Raw genomic sequence first — 22,450 nt, forward strand, 5'->3', positions numbered from 1 at the left:
GCTGGAGAATGGAGACTCCATCCCCAGGCGGTCCAGCTGATTTGTGATCAGTTCGGGACGCACAGGTAGACCTGTTTGCCTCCCATGACTCGTCCCACTGCGACCTGTATTATTTCCTGACCGAGGGCACGCTCGGCACGGATGCACTGGCGCACAGCTGGCCCCGGGGCCTACGTAAGTATGCGTTTCCCCCAGTGAGCCTTCTTGCGCAGACTTTGCGCAAGATCAGGGAGGACGAGGAGCAGGTCATTTTGGTTGCCCCGTATTGGCACAACCGGACCTGGTTCTCAAAACTAGTACTCCTCGCGACAGCACCTCCCTGGCCAATTCCTCTGAGGAAGGACCTCCTTTCTCAGGGACGGGGCACCCTTTGGCACCCTCGTCCCGATCTTTGGAACCTCCACGGTTGGCTCCTGGACGGGACGAGGCAGGTTTGAGTACCCTACCACCAGCGGTGGTGGCTACCATCACTTCCGCTAGAGCATCGTCCACGAGACATGCCTATGCGTTGAAGTGGAACCTCTTCATCAACTGGTGTTCTTCTAAACATCAAGAACCCACGAAATGCCCTGATCAGTGTCGTGCTTTCCTTCCTGCAAGAAGGGTTAGAGCGAAGGCTGTCTCCCTCCACCCTGAAAGTGTATGTTGCCGCTATTGCCGCACATCACGAAGCAGTTGATGGTAAGTCTCTGGGAAAGCACGACCTGATCATCAGGTTCCTGAGGGGAGCGAGGAGACTGAATCCTCCTCGTCCTCCCCTCGTACCCTCTTGGGACCTCTCAGTGGTTTTAACTGCCCTGCAGAGTGCTCCCTTTGAGCCTCTGCAATCAGTGGAGCTTAAGTTCCTGTCATTGAAGACAGCGCTCCTGGTTGCATTGGCCTCCATCAAGAGCGTAGGGGACCTGCAGGCATTTTCGGTTGATGAAGCATGCCTGGAATTCGGGCCGGCTAACTCTCACGTGATCCTGAGACCCCGGCCTGGATATGTGCCCAAGGTTCCTACCACACCCTTTCGAGACCAGGTAGTGAACCTGCAAGCGCTGCCCTTGGAGGAGGCAGACCCAGCCTTGGCACTGGTCTGTCCAGTACGCGCCCTTCGTGCTTACGTAGACAGAACGCGGTGTTTCAGGACCTCAGAACAGCTCTTTGTCTGTTATGGTGGGAAGCTGAAGGGAAAGGCTCTCTCCAAGCAAAGGTTGTCCCACTGGATAGTGGACGCCATTGCTTTGGCATACCAGCAGCAAGGTCGACCATGCCCCCTTGGTGTGACGGCCCACTCCACTCGGAGTGTGGCATCCTCTTGGGCTCTAGCGCATGGCGCCTCGCTAACAGACATCTGTAGAGCTGCAGGCTGGGTGACACCTAACACATTTGCGAGATTCCACAATCTCTGAGTGGAGCCAGTTTCTTCTCATGTACTCGCTTCAACTAGCCAGTACTAGATTCTGCTCAGGTGTCTTCGCTTGCTCGCCATTCCTCTCCACGGACGGGATACGTGCGATATTTTCCTCAGGTGAGCCTCATAAGCCCTGAGTCTCCTCCAGCACTGTTGACGTCAATGCCAGAGTTATGCCACTGGCAGCTTTCGCGCTTGGCTAGGTGCCTCCACGTGCATGGTTCCCCCTCTGGGCGACCCCCACATGTGTATTTCCACTGTAAGCCTCTCTGAGCATGTGTCTTTCCCTCGGCAAGCCACCTTGCCACCCCTGGGGTTGAAATATTTCACCTGCGGCTGGACACCCCAGTGTTACTCCATATGTAGCCCTCTGGGTCATATGTGTATTCCAAGTCCCCCCCCCCCTTTGGGCTGTGTTAAGTAGGACTCCTTCGTCCGTGCTAGTCTCACGACAGGGAGCTCAGACTTGCGCAGGGCACTGGAAGACAGCCGAGGTGGCGTGATTAGACTGGGGACCCCATTCGTCGTCATCCGACGTAACTCGGAGTGACCACGAAAGGGAACGTCTCGGTTACGTATGTAACCCTCGTTCCCTGAGTAGGGAACGGAGACGTTACGTCTCCCTGCCACTTCCGCTGTACCGCTGGGAACGCCTGAGTTCAGTCTCGGCTCCTCAGCGAAGACATATCTGCATGTTGCCGGCGTACTTCCTTATATACTTATATACTTATATTATATATATTTTAATTAATCAACTTTAATTAATCAACTAACATTTGTTTTTCTTGCAGGAATGACATTCATATGCTTTTATATGTTTCCAAACTCTTTGGGGAAAACTTGTGAGTGTGAGTGTGTGTGTGTGTGTGTGTGTGTGTGTGTGTGTGTGTGTGTGTGTGTGTGTGTGTGTGTGTGTGTGTGTGTGTGTGTGTGTAAATAACAATTAGGGAAGTGAAACTAGACAGATGACTAGTTCTCAAACCTTGTGATAAGTAATCACAAAAACAGAGTTAAATTGTGCCTGTGACAGACGAAAAAGGTTGGGGCTTTTAAACCAATTGAACCAATCATATTGAAGGTGACATGTTAGTCTTATTTGTTTTCTCGATTCTATAAAAACTGTTGTATCCGTGTTATCTGGTGGGATTCTCAATGGAATTTGTCTGAGATCCTCCGGCCTTGCTTCTTGGGAGAGATTCCCTGAGAACTGCTCAGGAAGATCTCCTGGCCGTGATTAAAGCATTTAAAGGACATTTGCTAAGGTCTGTTTATTGATTATTCCTGTGCAGGAAGCTAGTTTAGGAAGAAAAGCTAGTTTAGGGAAAAATCAAGTTAGTTAGAGTAAGAAACTCGGTCATTTGTCGACTGAAGACGCAAGAGCTAGAGTATAAAGGTATTGGGTGTCAATTTGGAGACGCCTCAGGTAATAAGATCAATTTGGAGACACTCCAGATAGTTAGGTTTAGGGAAAAATCTACCACATGTGAAAGGACTTTATATTTTAACATTTTTTATAATTATGCAGCAATAGTATATATAGCCTCATAGTATGTACAGTACCAGTCAAAACATGTGGACACATTACAATTTTTTATGTTTTTGAAGAAGTCTCTTATGCACACCAAGCCTGCGTTTATTTTATCAAAAATACAGAAGAAAAAAAAAAGATGGGTGGTGATTTTTCTGTGATGCAAAGTTGAATTTTCAGCATCATTACTCCAGTCTTCAGTGTCAATCCTTTAGATGCTGATTTATTATCAATGTTGGAAACAGTTTTGCTGCTTAATGTTTTTTTGCAACCTGTGATACTTTTAACAGGATTCATTGATAAGTCTTTACTTTAACTTTTTATCCTTGCTGAATAAAAGTATTACTATTTTTTTTTTTTTAAGAAACGGTACTGTATATTGGTACAAAAGATTTCTATTTTAAATAAATGCTGTTCTTTTCTTCTTTTTTTTTCTTTTGATTTTTGATCAAATAAATGCATCCTTGATGAGCATATATATATATATATATAAATATATATATATATATATATATATATATATATATATATATATATATATATATATATATATATATATATATATATATATATATATATATATATATATATATATATATTTGCCCCTTTTTTACATTTTAGCCCCTGTCCCTGAGGAATGTTTAGCTAGCGTGAGGAGTTATTAGCTTTAATCCTCGACCATCAGGTGCCTGGTGTGGGCAAGGAGCCTTTTCTACCCAACGTTTACTTGTAATTGAAAATGTCCGTGTTCTCGGAGCCTACTTTGGAGAAGAAATGATCAAATGAATAAATCACTTTTAAAAGAATACAGTGTTTATTTATTTTACTTTCACATCTTTAATTCATGTTGTAATCTATTATTTTAATCTTTCAGTCATGAGTCTCAACTGGTCCAAAGCAGATTCAAATCAGAACTGCTAAAGAAGTTTCATCAATTTCAAAGAAGTTTGCATCGGTTCCGGATTCCGTTTGCAATAGTACATTTCAACTTAAATTACATTAAACTGTTTTAAAAATTAGGTGAATCTTGTATTGCACAAAAAAATAAAAAATGGCTTAATTTACTTTGATGAGTTAATGCAATGTAAAATCATATGTTGTCATAACTTATTGATCATATAATTTTATGAAGTGTGGATTTTGGTTTTGGAGTGTTTTCTGTGGTGGATGAGCCAATGTGAATTAACTGATTATTCATCTCTTATTTGACATAATATCAATGTAGTTACCAAAGAAATGGCTGAAAATTGCAGAAATGTGTTGATTTCTGAAGGGTCCCGAAACACCAATGTTTTGGGGTGACTCTGTGTGAGGTCCCCTGAGACAGCATGCACATAGGTTGGGCTAACTAACTCAACATTGCTAAATGTGATTGGTATGTAATAAAAAATGCCAGGGAAGTAACAAATCACTGGATTGATTAAAATAATAAGAAGCATAAAATATTGTTTTCTCTTTTTTTAATTTGACTTCAGAGTTGAAAGTGGGCTTAAAGGGTACATGGGCTTAATGGGTACACTTACCCTAACACCTGACAATGTATGATGAAGGATATCGTAAGCTTTGACGCCTCTCGTGGTTCAAACAAATATGGCTGGGCAACAAACTCAAGCTCCTCCCACATTTCTCTTTAAAAATTCTCGTTTAGACTTTACTTTTTATTTTTTTTAAGACTTTAGTTTAGACTTCCTAAACTAGCTTTTTCTAAGACTTTAGGTTTACTTTATTAACCCCTGGATCCATATGGATTTACTTTTATGATGGATGGATGGATGGATGGATGGATGGATGGATGGATGGACTTTTTTTGGGCTTAAAAATCTCATTCTCCATTCATTGACATAATAAAGCTTGGAAGAGCAATGCTATTTTTTTATTTAACTCCAATTATATTCATCTGAAAGAAGAAAGTCATATACACCTAGGATGTCTTGAAGGTGAGCTTTTTGGGTGAACTATCCCTTCAACAATTGTACATTGCACCATGATAGTTATCCATCATCCAAAATGTTGTACCTCAGATCAGTCGGTGTGTGTTTTCCCTTAAATTTGAGTGGGATTCCCATAGTAATTGTCTTCAAGGACACACAGCTGGACTCCGGTGAGTTTGATTTCTCCAAATGGAATTGACTATCAGAATAGGAGACAAAAATACATTTTCAATTTACATGTAGATAAACCTCATATAGAGAATCTATCCAAAAGAAGCTTCACAAAAGTTGAAGAGTGAAGACATTGCACAAGGATAAATCCACCCATCTATCTATTCCATTCACGACACCAGACTAGCTCCAACACCTTCCCAATCATGGCAAACATGCAGAACACCCTGTTATATGACATACACTGTATTATCCATAACATTAAGTCATATGAAGATTGTGGCGTACCTGAATAATGTAGAAACATCTCCATCTCTGAATGTTTCTCTGTCTTCCATGATTCATTCAGTCTTCATGGAGCGTCACAGGTAAGCCTGAAGAGTCGGAAACACTGATTCAGACACACTGACAAAGTATTTCACCTTCATATGTAATTTATGGGGACAGAGGAGCAGATTTATGGCACAGCCATAAATATTTCTCCCCTTTTTCCCCATTATGTTATTTGTTAACACTTAAAGTACTACATTAAACTACTGTAACACCAGCAGTAATGCTGGTGTGTTAATGTGATGTTTCTGCAACACTGTGAAAATAGATTACAAAAAATAATGATAGTTGTTTTAGTATAAAAAATACAACCTTGAATAAAAATATAAAGTATTTTCAAAGAAAAAAAGAAAAAGAAATACCAACACTTTAAGTTTAATTATTTGATTTGGAATCAAATGACAACTTGGTATCATCAGAATCAACAGGTTCTCTTGTGCAGTTTGGTATAGAACATTCACACAATAATATCCCATCCGCGCATCTCTACTGTGAACTTCACTGTTATGAACTGAATTGAATGAATCCCCTCCTAGTTAGACAGTTCCATTCAAATTAGTTCAAATTTATTCATATTTTATGTTTCAATAGTCAAGAAAAGTCATGGATCTTTCAATTTTTAGTTAGCAATTTTTTTTATTTACACAGATAATAAATGAAGAGGATGTTTTATGAGGATGTTGTGGTTGATCCACAAGTGCTTCAGTTTCGGATCATTCCTGTAGCGTTCGAGCAGCAACTCTTTCTCTCTTTCATACTCCTTCTCCTAGATTGTTTTCTTCTCCTCCTTTCTCCTGCAGGTGAACAGAAAAAGTGGGAGTTTTCTTGTGCACTTTTCCTGGACGTTCACATCGCGCTGGATCTTGTTCTTGGGAATGTCAGGAAAGGAATGGCCTTTTATGACCTTGAAGTCTCCCATTTCACTGGGATCATCCTCATCTTTCTCAAATCTCTGGATCTCCACCACTTCGCTCGCCCACTCTTCCTCCTGCACCTCTCTCTCCTCCTCTTTCTCCATCCAAACATCTTTCCCGGTTTCACTTCGGCCTCCGGTGTTCGGGAGCGTTTGAGTGAGTCCCAGAAGGTTTTCCCGGTGCTCCACGTTGTGGAGACGGGGAGAAGGGAACGGATGAGGCTTGCGGCAGGGAGGACGTTTGGGAGAACACACTCGGGATGAAGAGCTTCGCAGGGAAAATAGCTCATCTGGTGCAGGAGTTGGACATGGAGGAAAACGTTTTAAAGGACACACTCGAAATTAAAGTAACAGAGATTGTTTTGGCTTTATAGCACCTCTAGTCTAGAACAAAATTATTGTCCAGCTATAGTTCGCTTTGATTGATTCACTTGTGTTGCAACGATCATTGGTTATTAACTTAAGGGCCGCTCTCTGCGCAAACTTTAAAAACGTGATCCTGTGAGAACGCTATGGCGTACACATGTGTATCACGAGTTCAGTCTATAGGTATGCGTGTTTAAATATATGTGCGCAGGCGTGTAGTCCTTCCCTACAAACCAAGCCTCAACAAACTTCTCTGGCCTTAAAATTTATAATACAGAAATTTTTATCGCATCCGAGTAGCCACACAAACCGGAATTATCCCGACAAAGCTTTGTAGAGAAGTAAAGGGAGGGGAGGGAGGCCTTCACAGGAGATAGACTAGTTGACAAATTGACACTTCAGAACTTGTCATTGCGTCCAGGCGCAGGTCCTTCATCAGATCTGGATACGGCCTGGATCCGTCAGACTGCGGTAAACCTCGGGATAAACAGAGAGACTAATATTAGCGTAGACGCCATTCTTCTTATGATGAAACGAGTACATCAGGATTTATGGGAAGTGTTCCCAATTCCAGCTGACCTAATCTATGCAGCCTAACATTGAATTATAGAAATCTATAATGTGTTATGTGAATGCTATGCTAAGAGATGTGTTTTTAATCTAGTTTTGAACTGACAGAGTGTGTCTGCTTCCCGGACAATGGTAGGAAGACTGTTCCAAAGTTTTGGCTAAATAGGAAAAGGATCTACCGACAGCAGTCGACTTTGATATTCTAGGTATTATCAACTGGCCAGAATTTTGAGATCGCAATAGACGTGACGGACTATAATGCGTTAAGAGCTCGCTCAAGTACTGGGGAGCTAAACCATTTAGTGCTTTGTAAGTAATCAGCAATATTTAAAAATGTATATGATGTTTAATATGGAGCCAGTGCAGTGTTGACAGAACTGGGCTAATATGGTCATACTTCCTGGTTCTGGTAAGAACTCGAGCTGCTGCGTTTTGAACCAGCTGTAGTTTGTTTATTAAGCGTGCAGGGCAACCGCCCATAATAGCATTACAATAATCTAGCCTTGAGGTCATGAACGCATGGACTAATTGTTCCACATTTGTCAATGAGAGCATATGACGTAATTTAGATATATTTTTAAGATGGAAAAATGTGGTTTTACAGATACTGGACACGTGACTTTCAAATGAAAGATTGGTATCAAAGAGCACACCCAGGTTCCTAACCGATGACGAAGACTTAACAGAGCAGCCATCAAGTGTTAGACAGTATTCAGATTATTACGTGAGGAAGTTTTTTGTTCAATAATTAGAATCTCTGTTTTTTCAGAATTAAGTAGTAGGAAATTACTAGTCATCCAATTTTTTATATCAGCTATGCATTCCGTTAATTTAGTGAATCAGTAAGTTTCGTCAAGGTGTGAAGAAATATACAGCTGAGTATCGTCGGCATAACAGTGAAAACTAACGCCATGCTTCCTAATGATATCTCCTAATGTTAGCAGGTACAGAGTGAACAGCAGCGGTCTGTCACGGTTCATGAATTCACTCGTGTAATTGTTGTTATGTGTGTTTGGGTGTGTGGGAGTGGGCATGCCGCTCATTCCAGGTCGATCAGCGATCCAGCTGTATTAATCCGCCAGTCCCCCCCCCGCCACGACTCGGAGGACGCGGATTCCAGTACTTGGTGGACTGGGAAGGTTACGGTCCGGAGGAGAGAAGTTGGGTACCTGCTAGAGACATCCTGGATCACTCCCTTATTTATGATTACAATCAACAGGTAAGGGAGTCTGGGAACGCCACGAGGCGTTCCTAGGAGGGGGGGGTACTGTCACGGTTCATGAATTCACTGTTTTCTTCTTGTCTTGTGTAATTGTTGTTATGTGTGTGTGGGTGTGTGTGAGTGAGTGGGCGTGCCGCTCATTCCAGGTCGATCAGCAATCCAGCTGATCTCAATCCCATCACCAGCTGCAGCCTATGCCCTCACCTTTAAATAAAACCTTATTGCATTCTTCTCTCTTTGTCAGATCGTTGTTTGATGTCCTCCGTGTGTGTTTGGTCCTGTTCCCGTCAGCGTTTCAGTTTCGTGCTCTTGTTCCTGTTCCGGTTCTGTGTTCACCTGGCTTACGTTCGTTGTCTGGATAATTCACCATTTACCAACTTCATCATCTCCTCACTTCCTCACCTGGATTGCTGACCATCTTGTCCCTGCATCACCAGTCCTCCAGAGATCTTCGAACTGTTCATTTTTTCAATAAAGAGTTACTTGCATTTTTGCTTCCGTCTCATTGATCATGACACGGTCCTAGTACTGAGCCTTGTGGTACACCATACTGAACTTGAGATCGATGAGACATCTCTTCATTTACTGCTACAAACTGATAACGGTCAGATAAGTATGATTTAAGCCATGTAAGTGCAATTCCACTAATGCCAACATAAATTTCGACTCTATTTAAAAGAATGTTGTGGTCAATGGTAGAGAGAAGAGCAGCACCATCCCAGGAGGGATGAATGACATCTCTTTTGAACAGGTCAGGTCTGCCCCAAAAACTTTTCCATTTGTCTATGAATTCTATATTATTTTGCGGACACCACTTAGACAGCCAGCCACTGAGTGAGGACATTTTAGATTGAAGCTAGCGATGTCAGGTTAATGTGTGATGTTGAGTAAGCTATATTTAGCAGTATAAACAACAAGGAATGATAGTAAATAATGATTCAAAACAGAAAGATATACGAAGCTTACAGACGCAAGCCAACTCCGCAGCAGCAACGAGGCAGACATAAGCAATCGATCAGACAGGAGCAATCAAACTGATAGATTTCTATGAAACCCTGATAGAAGAGGCTTTGCAGAACATGTATTAGTACAATTAGTACGGAGGCAATCGAGCAGGCAGAAGCTTTAATCACGGCAAACCATCAGGGACGCTGGAAAACATGGAAGGACAGCATCTATCTTCTCTGTGAAGGGTTTTTAAACCAGTCATGATGTAAAATGGCATCTAAGGTCATCCGTGACCTTCTGTCATTAAGTTTCTCAAGAAGATCCAGGCATTCTGTCAAAGTTTTCAGAAGACAGTTGATTAGTCACGTTTGTCCTTATAGACACTCACAAACAGATTTTGAGAAATGTAGTTCATGTAAGGTCATGTTACCATTAAATACACAGCATTTCTTACTGTTACTATATTATTCTCTGGATGCCCATGAACATTTATTCATTGCTAAACATTCATAGTCAATCCGCTGTGTTTTACACTTTGCTCATCATTGACACTAATAATTTTACTGAGCTTTTCATGCAATGTTATTTCCATTTCGTTCTTGTTGTTGGTCTCACCTTTGGACAGACGTGACCTTTGCCAAAACCAACGGCCTATTCTTTTGACCAGGTGATCCAGCAGTATGTGTATGTTCTCAGTCGCGACACACTCAGCGGACTCTCTGACCTCTGTGTATATGGGTTCATCAGCACCTGTAAGAACACATTTCCGGTGTTTAGTAAAACATCATCAAACACATGAACAGTGAACGGTGTGCGAGAAGCCGACTCACGTCTTTCTTCAAGGATCAGTGCGTCTCTGAAGTTCGTCAGCTTGACTTTCAGGGTGTTTGGGTAGATGAGAACGTTCATCATGTGTGTTTTGTGATAAACACCATGATCCAGGCAGTGCTGCAGCGCCACAACGAGCTGCTGAACGATGTATTTCACTGCATGTTCCTTCAGGGAACTTCGGTTTTGTTGGTAGAACTCAAACAAGGTCATTCTGTGATGTGGATCTTCCAGAACCAGGACGTCTTGATCTTTCAGGATATACATGCCATATAACTGTATGATATGTGTGCTAGTTGGAGACTTTTGTAGCATCAACATTGCAGCTGCCTCTCGACTCATAGGTATGGGACACTCAGGCTAAAGAAAAGAGATTGACAGAAGGTTAGTTGACTCCTAACTAATCTCTAATCTCCTAACTAAAGGCCCGGGATACTTCATTTTCCATCTCGTGAGCTTTTCAAAGTAAACTCTTGGGCTGCCCTGACTAAAGAGTAGTCATTCATTCAAGCCATTAGTTGATTAATCGCATGTTTATATTAATTGAATTACTTAAATATAAGTAAACCACAAACTTTGGGCTTAAAGAGTTCATTGAAAATGAAAGCAATGTACTTTGCAGCTGATGTTTCCAGGCTTTCAACTATATCTTATACTGTCTTCATACAGGTGTATCAATTACAAAATTAATTATATAATAACAATTTAATAAAACGATTCTTGGAGAATTTCATGAAGAATAAAGTTGTCAACTTACCAATTCCACCAGCTTCTCAGGCCGCCTCTTCTTAATACAACGGATGATCACCTAAAAAATTAAGAAAATTGTTGCAAACGTAAGTAATCTGATCCATTTTTGTTTTTGTGCATGGTAATATACAATCTTTACATTTCTGATCAAAACTGTACACACTGATGTTTATGTCAGGACTGAAAGACTAAAGATAGAAGGAAACAAGAGGGGAAAAGTTTGAGCAACATACTTGTTTGTCATCCGAGATTCGAACTCCCTTATAATCACTGCGATCGCCTCTGGATTTCAGTTTCTTTACCACTTCATAAAGAGATTTAAAGGATCCTGAAAAACACACGTTAGCATGTTAATATACAGCATGAGACTGAACTCCAGCAGCAAACACACTTGAGATCAGGTGAGGAACCGACAGGAGTAGAGATTAAACTAAAGCCAGAAGCATCTCCAGAAATGGAGATGAATCAGAGTGATAATAATAAATACTCACTGTCTGTCCGTATGAAGTCGAGCGGGACTATGGATCTGTCGGCCTGGACTAGGACTCGAGCGGGGCGGGTCTGTCGGCCTGGACTCGAGCGGGGCGGGTCTGTCGGCCTGGACTCAAGCGGGTCTTTCCGCCTGGTCTCGAGCGGGTCTGTCGGCCTGGACTCAAGCGGGTCTGTCGGCCTAGACTCGAGCGGGTCTTTCCGCCTGGTCTCGAGCGGGTCTGTCGGCCTGGACTCGAGCGGGTCTGTCGGCCCGGTCTCGAGCGGGTCTGTCGGCCCGGTCTCGAGCGGGTCTGTCGGCCTAGACTCGAGCGGGTCTTTCCGCCTGGTCTCGAGCGGGTCTGTCGGCCCGGACTCGAGCGGGTCTGTTGGCATGGACTCGAGCGGGTCTGTCGGCCCGGTCTCGAGCGGGTCTGTCGGCCTGGACTCGAGCGGGTCTGTCGGCCTGGACTCGAGCGGGTCTGTCGGCCCGGTCTCGAGCGGGTCTGTCGGCCTGGACTCGAGCGGGTCTGTCGGCCCGGTCTCGAGCGGGTCTGTCGGCCTGGACTCGAGCGGGTCTGTCGGCCTGGACTCGAGCGGGTCTGTCGGCCTGGACTCGAGCGGGTCAGTCGGCCTGGACTCGAGCGAGTCTGTCGGCCTGGACTCGAGCGGGTCTGTCGGCCTGGACTCGAGCGGGTCTGTCGGCCTGGACTCCAGCGGGTCTGTCGGCCTGGACTCCAGCGGGTCTGTCGGCCTGGACTCAAGCGGGTCTGTCGGCCTGGACTCGAGCGGGTCTGTCGGCCCGGACTCGAGCGGGTCTGTCGGCCCGGTCTCGAGCGGGTCTGTCGGCCTGGACTCGAGCGGGTCTGTCGGCCTGGACTCGAGCGGGTCAGTCGGCCTGGACTCGAGCGAGTCTGTCGGCCTGGACTCGAGCGGGTCTGTCGGCCTGGACTCCAGCGGGTCTGTCGGCCTGGACTCCAGCGGGTCTGTCGGCCTGGTCTCGAGCGGGTCTGTCGGCCTGGTCTCGAGCGGGTCTGTCGGCCTGGTCTCGAGCGGGTCTGTCGGCCTGGACTCCAGCGGGTCTGTCGGCCTGGACTCGAGCGGGTCTGTCGGCCTGGTCTCGAGCGGGTCTGTCGGCCTGGACTCCTGCGACGGCACAAAAGCACACACTTGGGTTTCATTGGTCTGGAAGAGACGTTTCCCAGCATTCCACACTCGCAAGACGCCAGTACGGAAACTCATCCATCTTGATTGCTTTTCTGTAAACAACAATATTGATTAGAAACATGTTTTATTAGCACAGATTACAGCTGAATGATTGTCCTCATGTACAGCTGCTTTATGTTGCTAGTTCAAATTTTGTTGTAATGCATGCATACACAGAAAAAACAAATAATGAATATAAATATGAAAACACAAAAACACATTTTAAAAATCACAAACTCAATGACAAAAGCAGAAGCAATTCCCCCACACTCGTCACTGAGAGCCGCTCATTAAACTCTACAAAAAAAGAAAGAAAAAAAAAAAACCACTATCTTTCATGGAAGCATTTTACTGCCTGTGGCATTAAATTTTTTTAGATTAAATTAAGATTTTACTAATCTGTTATAAGAGGAAACTGTCTAAGTTATGCATTTCAGAATACTTGTTTGTTAACAAATGAATATGATATTTAGAAAATATAGCATTGGTGCCAAATTTAGCAAAATACTCCTCTCTATAGCAGTTTTAACGTGCTATGGTCATTAAATGGCTTTCCTGGGGTAAACGTATGTTCTCTAGCTGTTTTACTGACCATTTCCACGGGTGAAAAACACTGAATAATCGATATTCTGTATGAGGCATAAACATTACGTTAAGTTGTAGCCTACTGTATCTTTCAACATACCAATCGTTCATTCGTGTTCATTTATTAACTAGTAGTAAGAGTAAGAGATGATCGGTTCACGTGCGCCAGCGATCTGTCACGTCACATTTACAAGCGCCAAAACAGTATTGTTTGAATTTCTCAATAAAATTGACAGAATTTGAGCGGTTCATATTTGTTTCATATCAAAAATAACCAGCTCTGTCTTGTCTGTCTGTGTCAGTGTCCTCTTCCTCGCGATTTTTCTCTGTGTGAGAAAATTGACGTGTGGCGTGAGAGCATGTGAAAAGTGTCAATTGTGTGTCAGTTGGCAGCCCTGGTGTGTGTGTGTGTGTGTGTGTGTGTGTGAAAGCACCTGAGGTGTTGTTCCCCCACGCGACTCTAGGGGGAGCAGGAGCTTCACACTCCTCTGCTGTGTTTCTCTCCTCAACAGCGCCACTCAGCGGCTCCTCCAACACTGCACTGCAGATCTCCTCATCCATTGGGAAGTGTTCAGACATCGTGCTCTCTGCAGATCCTGGACTTTATCACTGTTTGATTAACTCTGAGTCTGAGTTTCTACAATGTTTGACTAATAACTCTGAGTCTGGTAATCGCTGCACTGACCTGAACAACTCTGCCTGTGACGTCATATGGAGCTCGCGCTGTCTGTGACGTCACAGAGGCCGATCGATCGCCGCGAACACATTTAAAGGGACATTCATCCAAAAACAAAAAAAGTCTTCATTTAATCACTTATGTCGTTCCAAACCAAGCGTGCCGCACAAGCCCTGAAAATTGAACCCAAAACGTCTCGATCGCCCCCCGGTGACTGATCCTAGTATAGGTCATAAGCCCCGCCTCCCATTGTTATTCAACAGGACGTGAGACCAAACAATTAAATTACACTTCAAATATACTTTTTTCCTAAGGTGGTTTCTTTCATCTGCTGTCATTTTTATCACGCTGATGCAAGTTCAAGTGTCTGTTTCTAAAATAAGTTTGTTTTTAGTTAGTTATGCGATGCTCAGTGGCGTTTTCTTGCCAAGGGAAGCCAGGCTTCCTCACTTTTTCAGAATATAATCGTCATTTAATAAACACTTTTGTTTTCACAGTTTACGTAATCCTTCTGTCATCTCCTCGTCGTCTCTCTTCATTCATTACTGAGCGTTTTATGATGTGTAAAACAGCGCCCCTATAAAAGTGACATGGTGAATGAGCGTTGAAAACATGGTACTGCACCCTGTGTCTGTGAGGAGGCCAGGCTGAGTTGGCATCCCTTGATAGAAAAAAAAGAATGATTAACCAATCAGGTGACGCTATTGTCACGACACTGCTCCCCTGTGATTGGTCAGGACAGTGTCAAGGGAAGCCATGAACTTGTTGGCATCAGGCCAATCACATCACGTTATCATCGTCAATGAATGAATGAATGAAATAGCGGAAGATTTGTGGATTTGTGTTGACATCTTGTTTAGGTAGTTAGCTAAAATTATTAATTGTAATTATGCTATGGAGGGTGGAGATTTGGAGTATTTGATAAAAAATCTTTTACTAAACTGCCTCTACAGCAGCGACTCAGAATTAAATCCGATGGCATTGACTTCCATACATATTTTTTCCGAACTAAGGTCCCATGAGCCGGAAGCGGAGGGGCGGGACTTAGGCTCTAAACGGTGGTGTAACGTCATGATTGACAGCTGTGATTGACAGGTTCTCTGAGCGAAGTAGTCACTGAAGCACCAACGGACATTTTTTTCGGGATCTTCGGAGGACTGAGGAGATTGTATGTACTTTATTTTAACAAGCCTCTTGTCGTACTGCAATCATTTTTTAAAAAAGTGCACTCAGGGAGAGTGCGTTCTGCGAGAGTGAGGGCGGAGCGTTGATTTCGCGGCTTTACTTCCTGCTCACTACTGCGCAGGTCTGGTCCCGAGATCGCTACTGCGCAGACTCAAGAGCACCTACGTTAAACTTCATCAGCTACTTTGACTTCAAGAAGTACTATATAGTGTAAACTTGTGAGTCTTACTGACGATATTAGCATATCTAAAGGGTCAAATAAACATGTCCATCCCTTCATTTCAAAAGTAACACTATAATAAGTGAACTAAAATTAGTTAATGCATTAAAGTCCCTGTGGTGAAAATCATGCTTTTAAATGTTTGTGTCTATGTGGTGTTTTTAATATGCTTCAATACTAACCATGTGTAAATTCATAAGTCGACACCATTGCTGAGTATTTCCTCCTTAAAACTGCAGTGAATCAAAGACAGTAGGCTTGTTTGAGATAAGCAAAATCTGCGCAGAATCGATCACCGGTGATCAGCGCGAGATGCATGCCGGTTAGAAATGTGTCCGAGTGCGGTCCGCCTTGCTCTGATGTCATGCTGACGTATGTCAAAAATCTCTCGCGAGCGCAAGGCACACCTGTCGGATTCTGCAGTCGCGCGCAGTTGCTCTCCACCGACTGCGCTGATCAAAAGCACGATGGGAAACGACTTGCTGACGACACAGCTTAATGCTCATTGGTTTAAACAACTGTGATGTATTGTTCTCTTTTAAAATGTTTGATTTTAAAGCTCTAATATCATGTTCTATGTGTATATGTTATGTGTTAATATTTCCAAACTATCTGACAGTGTGATCTCTTTGGGTTATGCAATGTAATTTTTATTAAAAAAAAAATAAAAACACATGTCTGTTAAAGATTAAAAAATATTGATAAACATGTATTTGGAATGGAATTAAATAGGCTAAGCCTACTTTGGGTGTATTGTTCATTATATTTATTTTCATAAAAGCAACAGAACTTGAATTACATCCAGTTTATTAGCAACACTGCACGAGCGTGAATCCCGCGATATCCATCTTTGATATCACAGGTGTCAAATCCACTACGAGAAGAGAGATCTGTCCGGCTTGCCTGCGCTTTTTTCACTCCTCCTCTCACTGCAGCCGCCTACTCTCGACTACATTTCAGGCGAGGCAAGGCGCATCTCAAACAAGCCTAGTCTCAAAAACACGCTTTGAAATCGCTGGTGTTTCTGACGTCACAAACTACCTTGTAACCAATCAGATCAACGTGTGATCGTCAACCAGTGGATCTCTGAGCTGAGTGAGTGGAGGCGGGGCTCATTTGCATATTCATAGAACCGCGTATACTAAATGAGGCAAGGGTGTCGAGTTACATTCAAGATATTTTAAGGCATGATGATTTTTTTTCAAGGAAAAAACGTTTAAATATGTAATTTTGGTGATCAAAGATGAGTTTTATGAGATAACATTATTGACTACAGGGGGACTTTACAAATACATATTTGACTACTTAGTTAAGATGCATACTTATGGACAGTTAAAATTGATTACAATTTTATAATTTAGATAAATTATTTTAGGTATTCAATGTATGTATTGTATAATTCTTTTGGTGACATGTCATAAGGTTTTTGTACCTTTTGCATTTCCACTTCAGCAAACGGCTCAAAATACCTCCACATGACTTTATTTCAACTCAGTAAACTGACAATATAATTACACTAACAGTGAACCAGTATGTACATCCAATATCTCATAAGAGTTATACATTCCAATAAATCCTTGTCTGTATACCAAAACGAATGGTTTATTTATAATTCTCATCATTATTTATGACTGGATGGACACCAAAGCATGGTCTCCATCATTCACACAGGTTGCAGAGTAGAAAAGTAAAAGTAAAACAAACATGGCTAAACCCAAAAGTGGCCAGAGAATGACGCACCTTTTACAACCAAATACTGCATAACAGTAACTCTACGTTAACATCCAGTGCAGCTCGTCGCCTCTGCCTCAAGAAATCTTCTGTCAGCGAATCTTCCTCTGTTTCAGTGCTTCTGATGTCTGGAAACTTCATCAAGAATCTCACGTTTGAAACGCAACTAATTTGCAATGCCAATAAACTTTCCCAATAGTAGAATAGAAACAGAAACATCTTTTCACTAAACAAGCTCATCTCATTTTAGAATCCCGAAAGCCTTTTTTTTTTTTTTTCAGGAAACGGGGGGAAAAGCAACAAAGACAAGTTCTCTTCCTATACATGTTACATGTTTTGTTCCCAGTTACAAAAAATATTATTTTTTTTAAACAGTGAAGCACAAAGAAAGAAACATGCCACCAAGAGCAAGAGAACATTTGCTGGATTAGGTAATGTTTTTTAATCCGAACGCAGAGGCGTATAAGAGGAGTTAGTCAATGTCCATCTCGGGGAGTTTGGCGTCTGGTGTTTCTGGGACTCGGCTCTTCTCCGGCTGGGTCTCTGAATCCCCCTGTCCGTTAACGGGACCGTTCTGTTCGGCTGCCGTCTCCTTTGGAGGCTCCACTTTGGGCTTAGGTTTGCTGACGATATGATTACAAGAAGAATACAGCTCCTGTATAACGGAAAAGTTGCAGATAGAAGATTCAGGCTAGGGGTGTGCACAATTATTCAAATTTTTGATCTGTAATTATTATTCAAAACATAAAATACTATTCGAATTTTACTACGTTGCTTTGCTGGCCATAATTGCAGTGAATCCATGATAAATCCCAACCAAGCTCTAACTCGCAGTTATAATAAAATGCACTGGGTGGCGCTGTGGAGCGTGTTAAAGGGGTGGGTTGATTATGATTTGACTTGTATAACTTTAGTTAGTGTGTAATGTTGCTGTTTGAGCATAAACAACATCTGCAAAGTTACAACACTCAAAGTTCAGAGCAAAGGGAGATATTTGCTTTTACTGGTAGAGACTACACCACATTCCTCCTGGGTTAGTGACATCACCAACCCTAAAATTTACATAAACTCCGCCCCCTGAACACGATTTATAGATTATCAAGACAGAATATGCTAATCAATGACTAGAAGATAACTACCCATAAGCTACATAAATTCGTCAACTAACCATTCAGAAATGTTGTCTACATGTTGTCACTTCTTCTGGAGTCTCTCCATCTTTCTGACTCCGGTTTGAACATAAAAGGCTAAAAGTTCTTTAGAAAAGTTTCAGGACACGAGCTGTTGAAGCTCTGCCCTCTGCGCCGGGAGCAGAGGCTCATTTGCATTTAAAGGGACAGACACAAAAACGGTGCATTTTTGCTCGCCCTCAAAAAGTGACAACTTTAACATGCTATATAAAAATATCTAAAACTATAGCGAAAACTTCACATAGACAATAATTGACGCAGTCTGCTTTATTAGCGTTTTTTTTTTCGTTCCCACTGCTTGAGCTTAAATGTTTTTGTTCTTTATATTTTTTTGTTTACACATATTCTTTAATGTTTTCAACTAATCGTGAGCTTGTTCAGAAATGCACTTAAAGAAATAACGTCTTTCTCGTTAAACGTCATTTAAAGCTGCAGTCCGTAGTTTTTCCACTGTCGCCATCTCTGTTCGAAATCTGCAATTGCAGTTATTTGCGGAATTATCAACTTTACATGGGTTGTGCCTCGGCACGGCACAGCGCGGATGAACCCGATGTTTTGAAGAGAATGTGCGGCTGTCAGTCGCCGCCGGTGTGGATACTGGCGCTCGCAATCACAGATTCTGCTTTTTGGAAGTTTGACATCCACTTTTGTTCTGACCAACTAAGGGGAAAAAGCATTGCAGTAAATCACGCTGATTAAATCTAATGATCGCTTATCATATCACGTCAAACCGTGCAAATTATACTTAGTTTTGAAATTGTTAATGTTAACAACATCAGCATTGCGTGACATTTAATGCCCTTCCGATATTCATCCTTGTTTTGGCATGGGCCGGTTGCAGTCTCTTTTTTTCAGTAGCCTCTCTGAAGTCCGAAGTCTTTTGCGTTTTACAGCGGATGAATCTCAAGTCGTCACTGCTGATTGTTGTTTGAACCTTTCTGGATCCGCCATCAAACTGATAAGTTTAATCATATCAAGTGCTGTGAGAAAAGGCTATAAATCTCCAACATCCTCACACTCATAGCCGACTAGCCGAGACTCTTCTTTATGTGGACAGATGTGACGTAATGACGCAAACACATGCTCGAATTTCCCACGGAAATCCACCAGTACCACTGGAGTTAAACATATTATTACAAGCTTACCGTTTTGAATCGAGCTACGGCAAGCAGAGAGTTCTGAACACTGGCTGGTGATGTACTTACTCAAACATTTATTTTGGATCATTTTTAACACAAAAAAGTTACGGACTGCAGCTTTAAATAAACGAATATTCGAATATTAAATTTTCGAGCCCAAATATTTGAATACAATACTTTTGAAAAATGCTTATCCCAAATTCAGACATGTATGGATAATCCATAATCCACATATCAAGCGTTTCGTGAAGTTTGTACCTTGGTTTTGGCCTGAATCTCCTGGGCTTTAACCGCTGGGTCCTGGCTGAGACTCTGTTTGCTCTGCAGGTTCATTTTGTTGTTCATCCAGGTCATGGCTTCATTCACCTGCTTCTCCACCTTCATGATCTCCAGCTCCTCCAGATGATCATACAGCTCATCCTGAGTTTACAGAAACGGGATCAATGCAAATCTTACAACTGGGGTTTAAAAGACAATGATTACTCAGCAATATTATCAGTTTAAGGCGAGACACCTCAGGTGTTTTCTGTAATTGTATGTTTAAATATGTAAATTAGGCGTGATCTAATTAAATATGCACTAATTTGCATACATTTCAAGAACAAAAGTCTGAACATTGGATAAAGTCAGGTTCAAAATTCTTGTTTCATTTTTTTAAACATTAGAGTCAAAGGTTTTTACAGAGTGGATTTTGGATATCTCTATTTATCACAAAAAAAATACTGTCAACAGCCAAAAATAAATCATTTTTTTTAGGAGTAAAATGTTGAATAAAATCAGGATAATTATATATGAACAAACCCCTCTGTAAAAACCTTCAGAATATATAGAAGAATAAAACTGTAAAGTTTGGTGAATGTACTGTAACTGTTACTCGAGTGGAGATTTCTGGCTCAATGTAGGAGGAAAAACTCATTTTGAGAAAACGGCCTTTAAAGGTATTTACTGTAATTGAAATATACAGACGCAAATAGACAAAGTGCTCTAAAAGATACAGTTAAAAGTGTATTTTTCTGTCCACTAGTCTGAAAAAACACTTTATGAAAAGCCAAAAAGCCCAAAATCTCAGAATTGACAGATGGAGGAAAACACAGTTTTTGCCTGCAGTGTCTGGCCTTAACTGCACTAACACTAGCGGATGAGCTGAACTGAATCGAACTTTACAACATCAACACTTAATTGAAATGAACTGAATCTATGTGTGATGAGATTAAAGGATTAGTTTACTTCAGAAATGTCACTAATGAAATGTAAAATAACATTGCACTTTATAGATAAAATATACATTACAAACACAGTTACAAAAGTTATTCAGTCGAGAACGAGTGAATTTTCTCTGTCTTTTGTTGTTTGATTAGTGTTATCATAGAGACGACAGCAGGAATATTAGGCTGCTGCCACTTTAAGAGCTGCACGGATCCAATACACTGATACACACACTCCTGCAGCACAGAAAACAGCGATCGAACAGAGTCATCGGTTTAAAGTCATATCGAAATCGATTAAGGATTCGATTACAGGAATCGAAATTAATTTTAAAACTAGTATCCGATTCCTGACCTCAAGTATTCGAGTTTCGATTCCCAACCTTAGCAACAACACCAGACCAATTGCACCCTCTTGCTGGCCTTTGTTATAATACATCATGTACATAAGTTCATTGTTTATAGTATATTACATTATGTATTTAATAGTGTTGTTCAGTAAAACCATATGATTACTAGCTTTTGATTATTCTTTTCTTGAATCAGTTATTATGGCCTCATTGTTAGTATACATGTACTTCAAGTCTTTTTAAAGGGTATTCACTTCGGTCTATTTTCATTACTACATTTTTTTGCATTTCATGATTTTTTTTCGATTTTTCCAGTCACATTTTGTCATTAAAGATAAAATATCTTTGTCTCGTGATCCAACTGTATCGTCACACCCCTATTGACTTGACAATTGATTACCTTTGCCTTATAAGCCTCTACAACTTTCATGTACTGCTGGATTTGCCTTCCGAGCTCTTCCAACGCTTTTGGCCGCTCCTCGTTCTCAAAGTATCGGTTTTGAATAGGCTGTCCCAGTTTCTAGGAGGAAAGAGATTTTGTTCGTTCATTCATTCTTTCTTTCCAACAGGTTCAAATTTGAACAAATCAGCATGCGCGTTTACCTTCAACTCAGCCAGTTTATCAATATATACTTGCTTCTGTTGGTCCTCTCCTTCTTCATACAGCCAGTTTTCAGTGTCCTCCAGTTTTAAGGAGAAAGAATCTCGTTCCTGAATTGAAAAACATTGCTTAATTAATAAAAAAACATCAGTTATAAGTTGCATAGGTATCTTTATGAATAAATAAACACATGCAGACACTCACAGCCTCACTGACAAAGTTCTCCAGCACTCCATGCAGTTTGTCTCTCATTTCATAAACATACTCCTCCACATAGTTCTTTGCATCGTTCCTTTCCTTCTCCAGCTTATCCTGCATTATCATCTTCCCCTGTAGGCAAGAACACAGAGTCAGACCCTGGGATTTCTCCCACAGAAGATTAATCCGGAGAGCTGATCACTGTGGTGCAGTTTCAGTGCTTTCATATTTCTTGAGCTTTGTGCGATACCTCGTTCTCCACGAACAGATTGAGCATGTCGCTGGCCAGCTGCCACTGCAGACTGTTCTCGATGGGCAGATCCACAATCTTTGTTTTCACTTTGGCTTTCTTGGCCTGCGGAGGCTGATCGTTCTTCTTCTCCTGTTTGTTGTCCTCTGGTGCAGTCTAAAAGTGATTATGGTCACAGTGAATTTCCAATGGGAACATTAACGGATTAGTTCACTTCATAATTAAAATTCCCTGATAATTTACTCTCCCCCACGTGATCCAAAATGTCCATGTCTTTCTTTTCTTCAGTGGAAAAGAAATTAAGGTTTTTGAGGAAAACACTCCAGGATGTTCCTCCATATAGTGTCTTCAATGGGGTCCAACGGGTCGAAGGTCCAGATGTGAGTTTCAGTGCAGCTTCAAAGTCTCGACACGATCCAGCCGAAGAATAAGAGTCTTATCTAGACAAACCAGCGGATATTTTATAACAAAATAAACATTTAAATACCTTGTA

General features: G+C 41.8%; 2 protein-coding genes across 2 annotated transcripts in view; both read right to left on the reverse strand.

Moving 5' to 3' along the window:
- Nucleotides 1-9,537: 9,537 nt before the first annotated feature.
- LOC308705903 (uncharacterized protein) lies at nt 9,538-14,086 on the reverse strand. The gene is made up of 7 exons (XM_081391196.1): nt 13,647-14,086; nt 11,445-12,680; nt 11,187-11,281; nt 10,961-11,011; nt 10,206-10,563; nt 9,991-10,125; nt 9,538-9,706 (listed from the first exon to the last, which is right to left on the reverse strand). Exons 1-7 carry the CDS (start codon nt 13,789-13,791, stop codon nt 9,603-9,605), a joined length of 2,124 nt encoding a protein of 707 aa, XP_081247322.1. The 5' UTR covers nt 13,792-14,086; the 3' UTR covers nt 9,538-9,602.
- A 1,953-nt stretch (nt 14,087-16,039) lies between these two features.
- hspa4a (heat shock protein 4a) overlaps nt 16,040-22,450 on the reverse strand; it is a 30,191-nt gene continuing 23,780 nt past the window's right edge. The window contains exons 14-19 of the mRNA XM_081391866.1: nt 21,958-22,113; nt 21,714-21,839; nt 21,512-21,619; nt 21,309-21,428; nt 19,612-19,773; nt 16,040-17,679 (exon numbers count right to left, since the gene is read on the reverse strand). Of these exons, the coding sequence (XP_081247992.1) occupies nt 17,497-17,679; nt 19,612-19,773; nt 21,309-21,428; nt 21,512-21,619; nt 21,714-21,839; nt 21,958-22,113 (855 nt within the window). The 3' untranslated portion in view covers nt 16,040-17,496. The remainder of the gene's footprint in view (nt 17,680-19,611; nt 19,774-21,308; nt 21,429-21,511; nt 21,620-21,713; nt 21,840-21,957; nt 22,114-22,450) is intronic.

This window comes from Scardinius erythrophthalmus (genome assembly GCF_964197995.2).
Source record: "Scardinius erythrophthalmus genome assembly, chromosome: 17".
Taxonomy (NCBI): domain Eukaryota; kingdom Metazoa; phylum Chordata; class Actinopteri; order Cypriniformes; family Leuciscidae; genus Scardinius; species Scardinius erythrophthalmus.

What these genes read in the sequence shown, in the direction of transcription:
- LOC308705903 (XM_081391196.1), bottom strand. Translation starts at nt 13,791, where the DNA reads ATGTCTGAACACTTCCCAATGGATGAGGAGATCTGCAGTGCAGTGTTG. An exon ending in ACTGATCCTTGAAGAAAGAC is followed by an intron (nt 10,126 to 10,205) that starts GTGAGTCGGCTT and finishes GTGTTCTTACAG; the next exon opens with GTGCTGATGAACCCATATAC. An exon ending in AAGGTCACGTCTGTCCAAAG is followed by an intron (nt 9,707 to 9,990) that starts GTGAGACCAACA and finishes AAACTTTGACAG; the next exon opens with AATGCCTGGATCTTCTTGAG.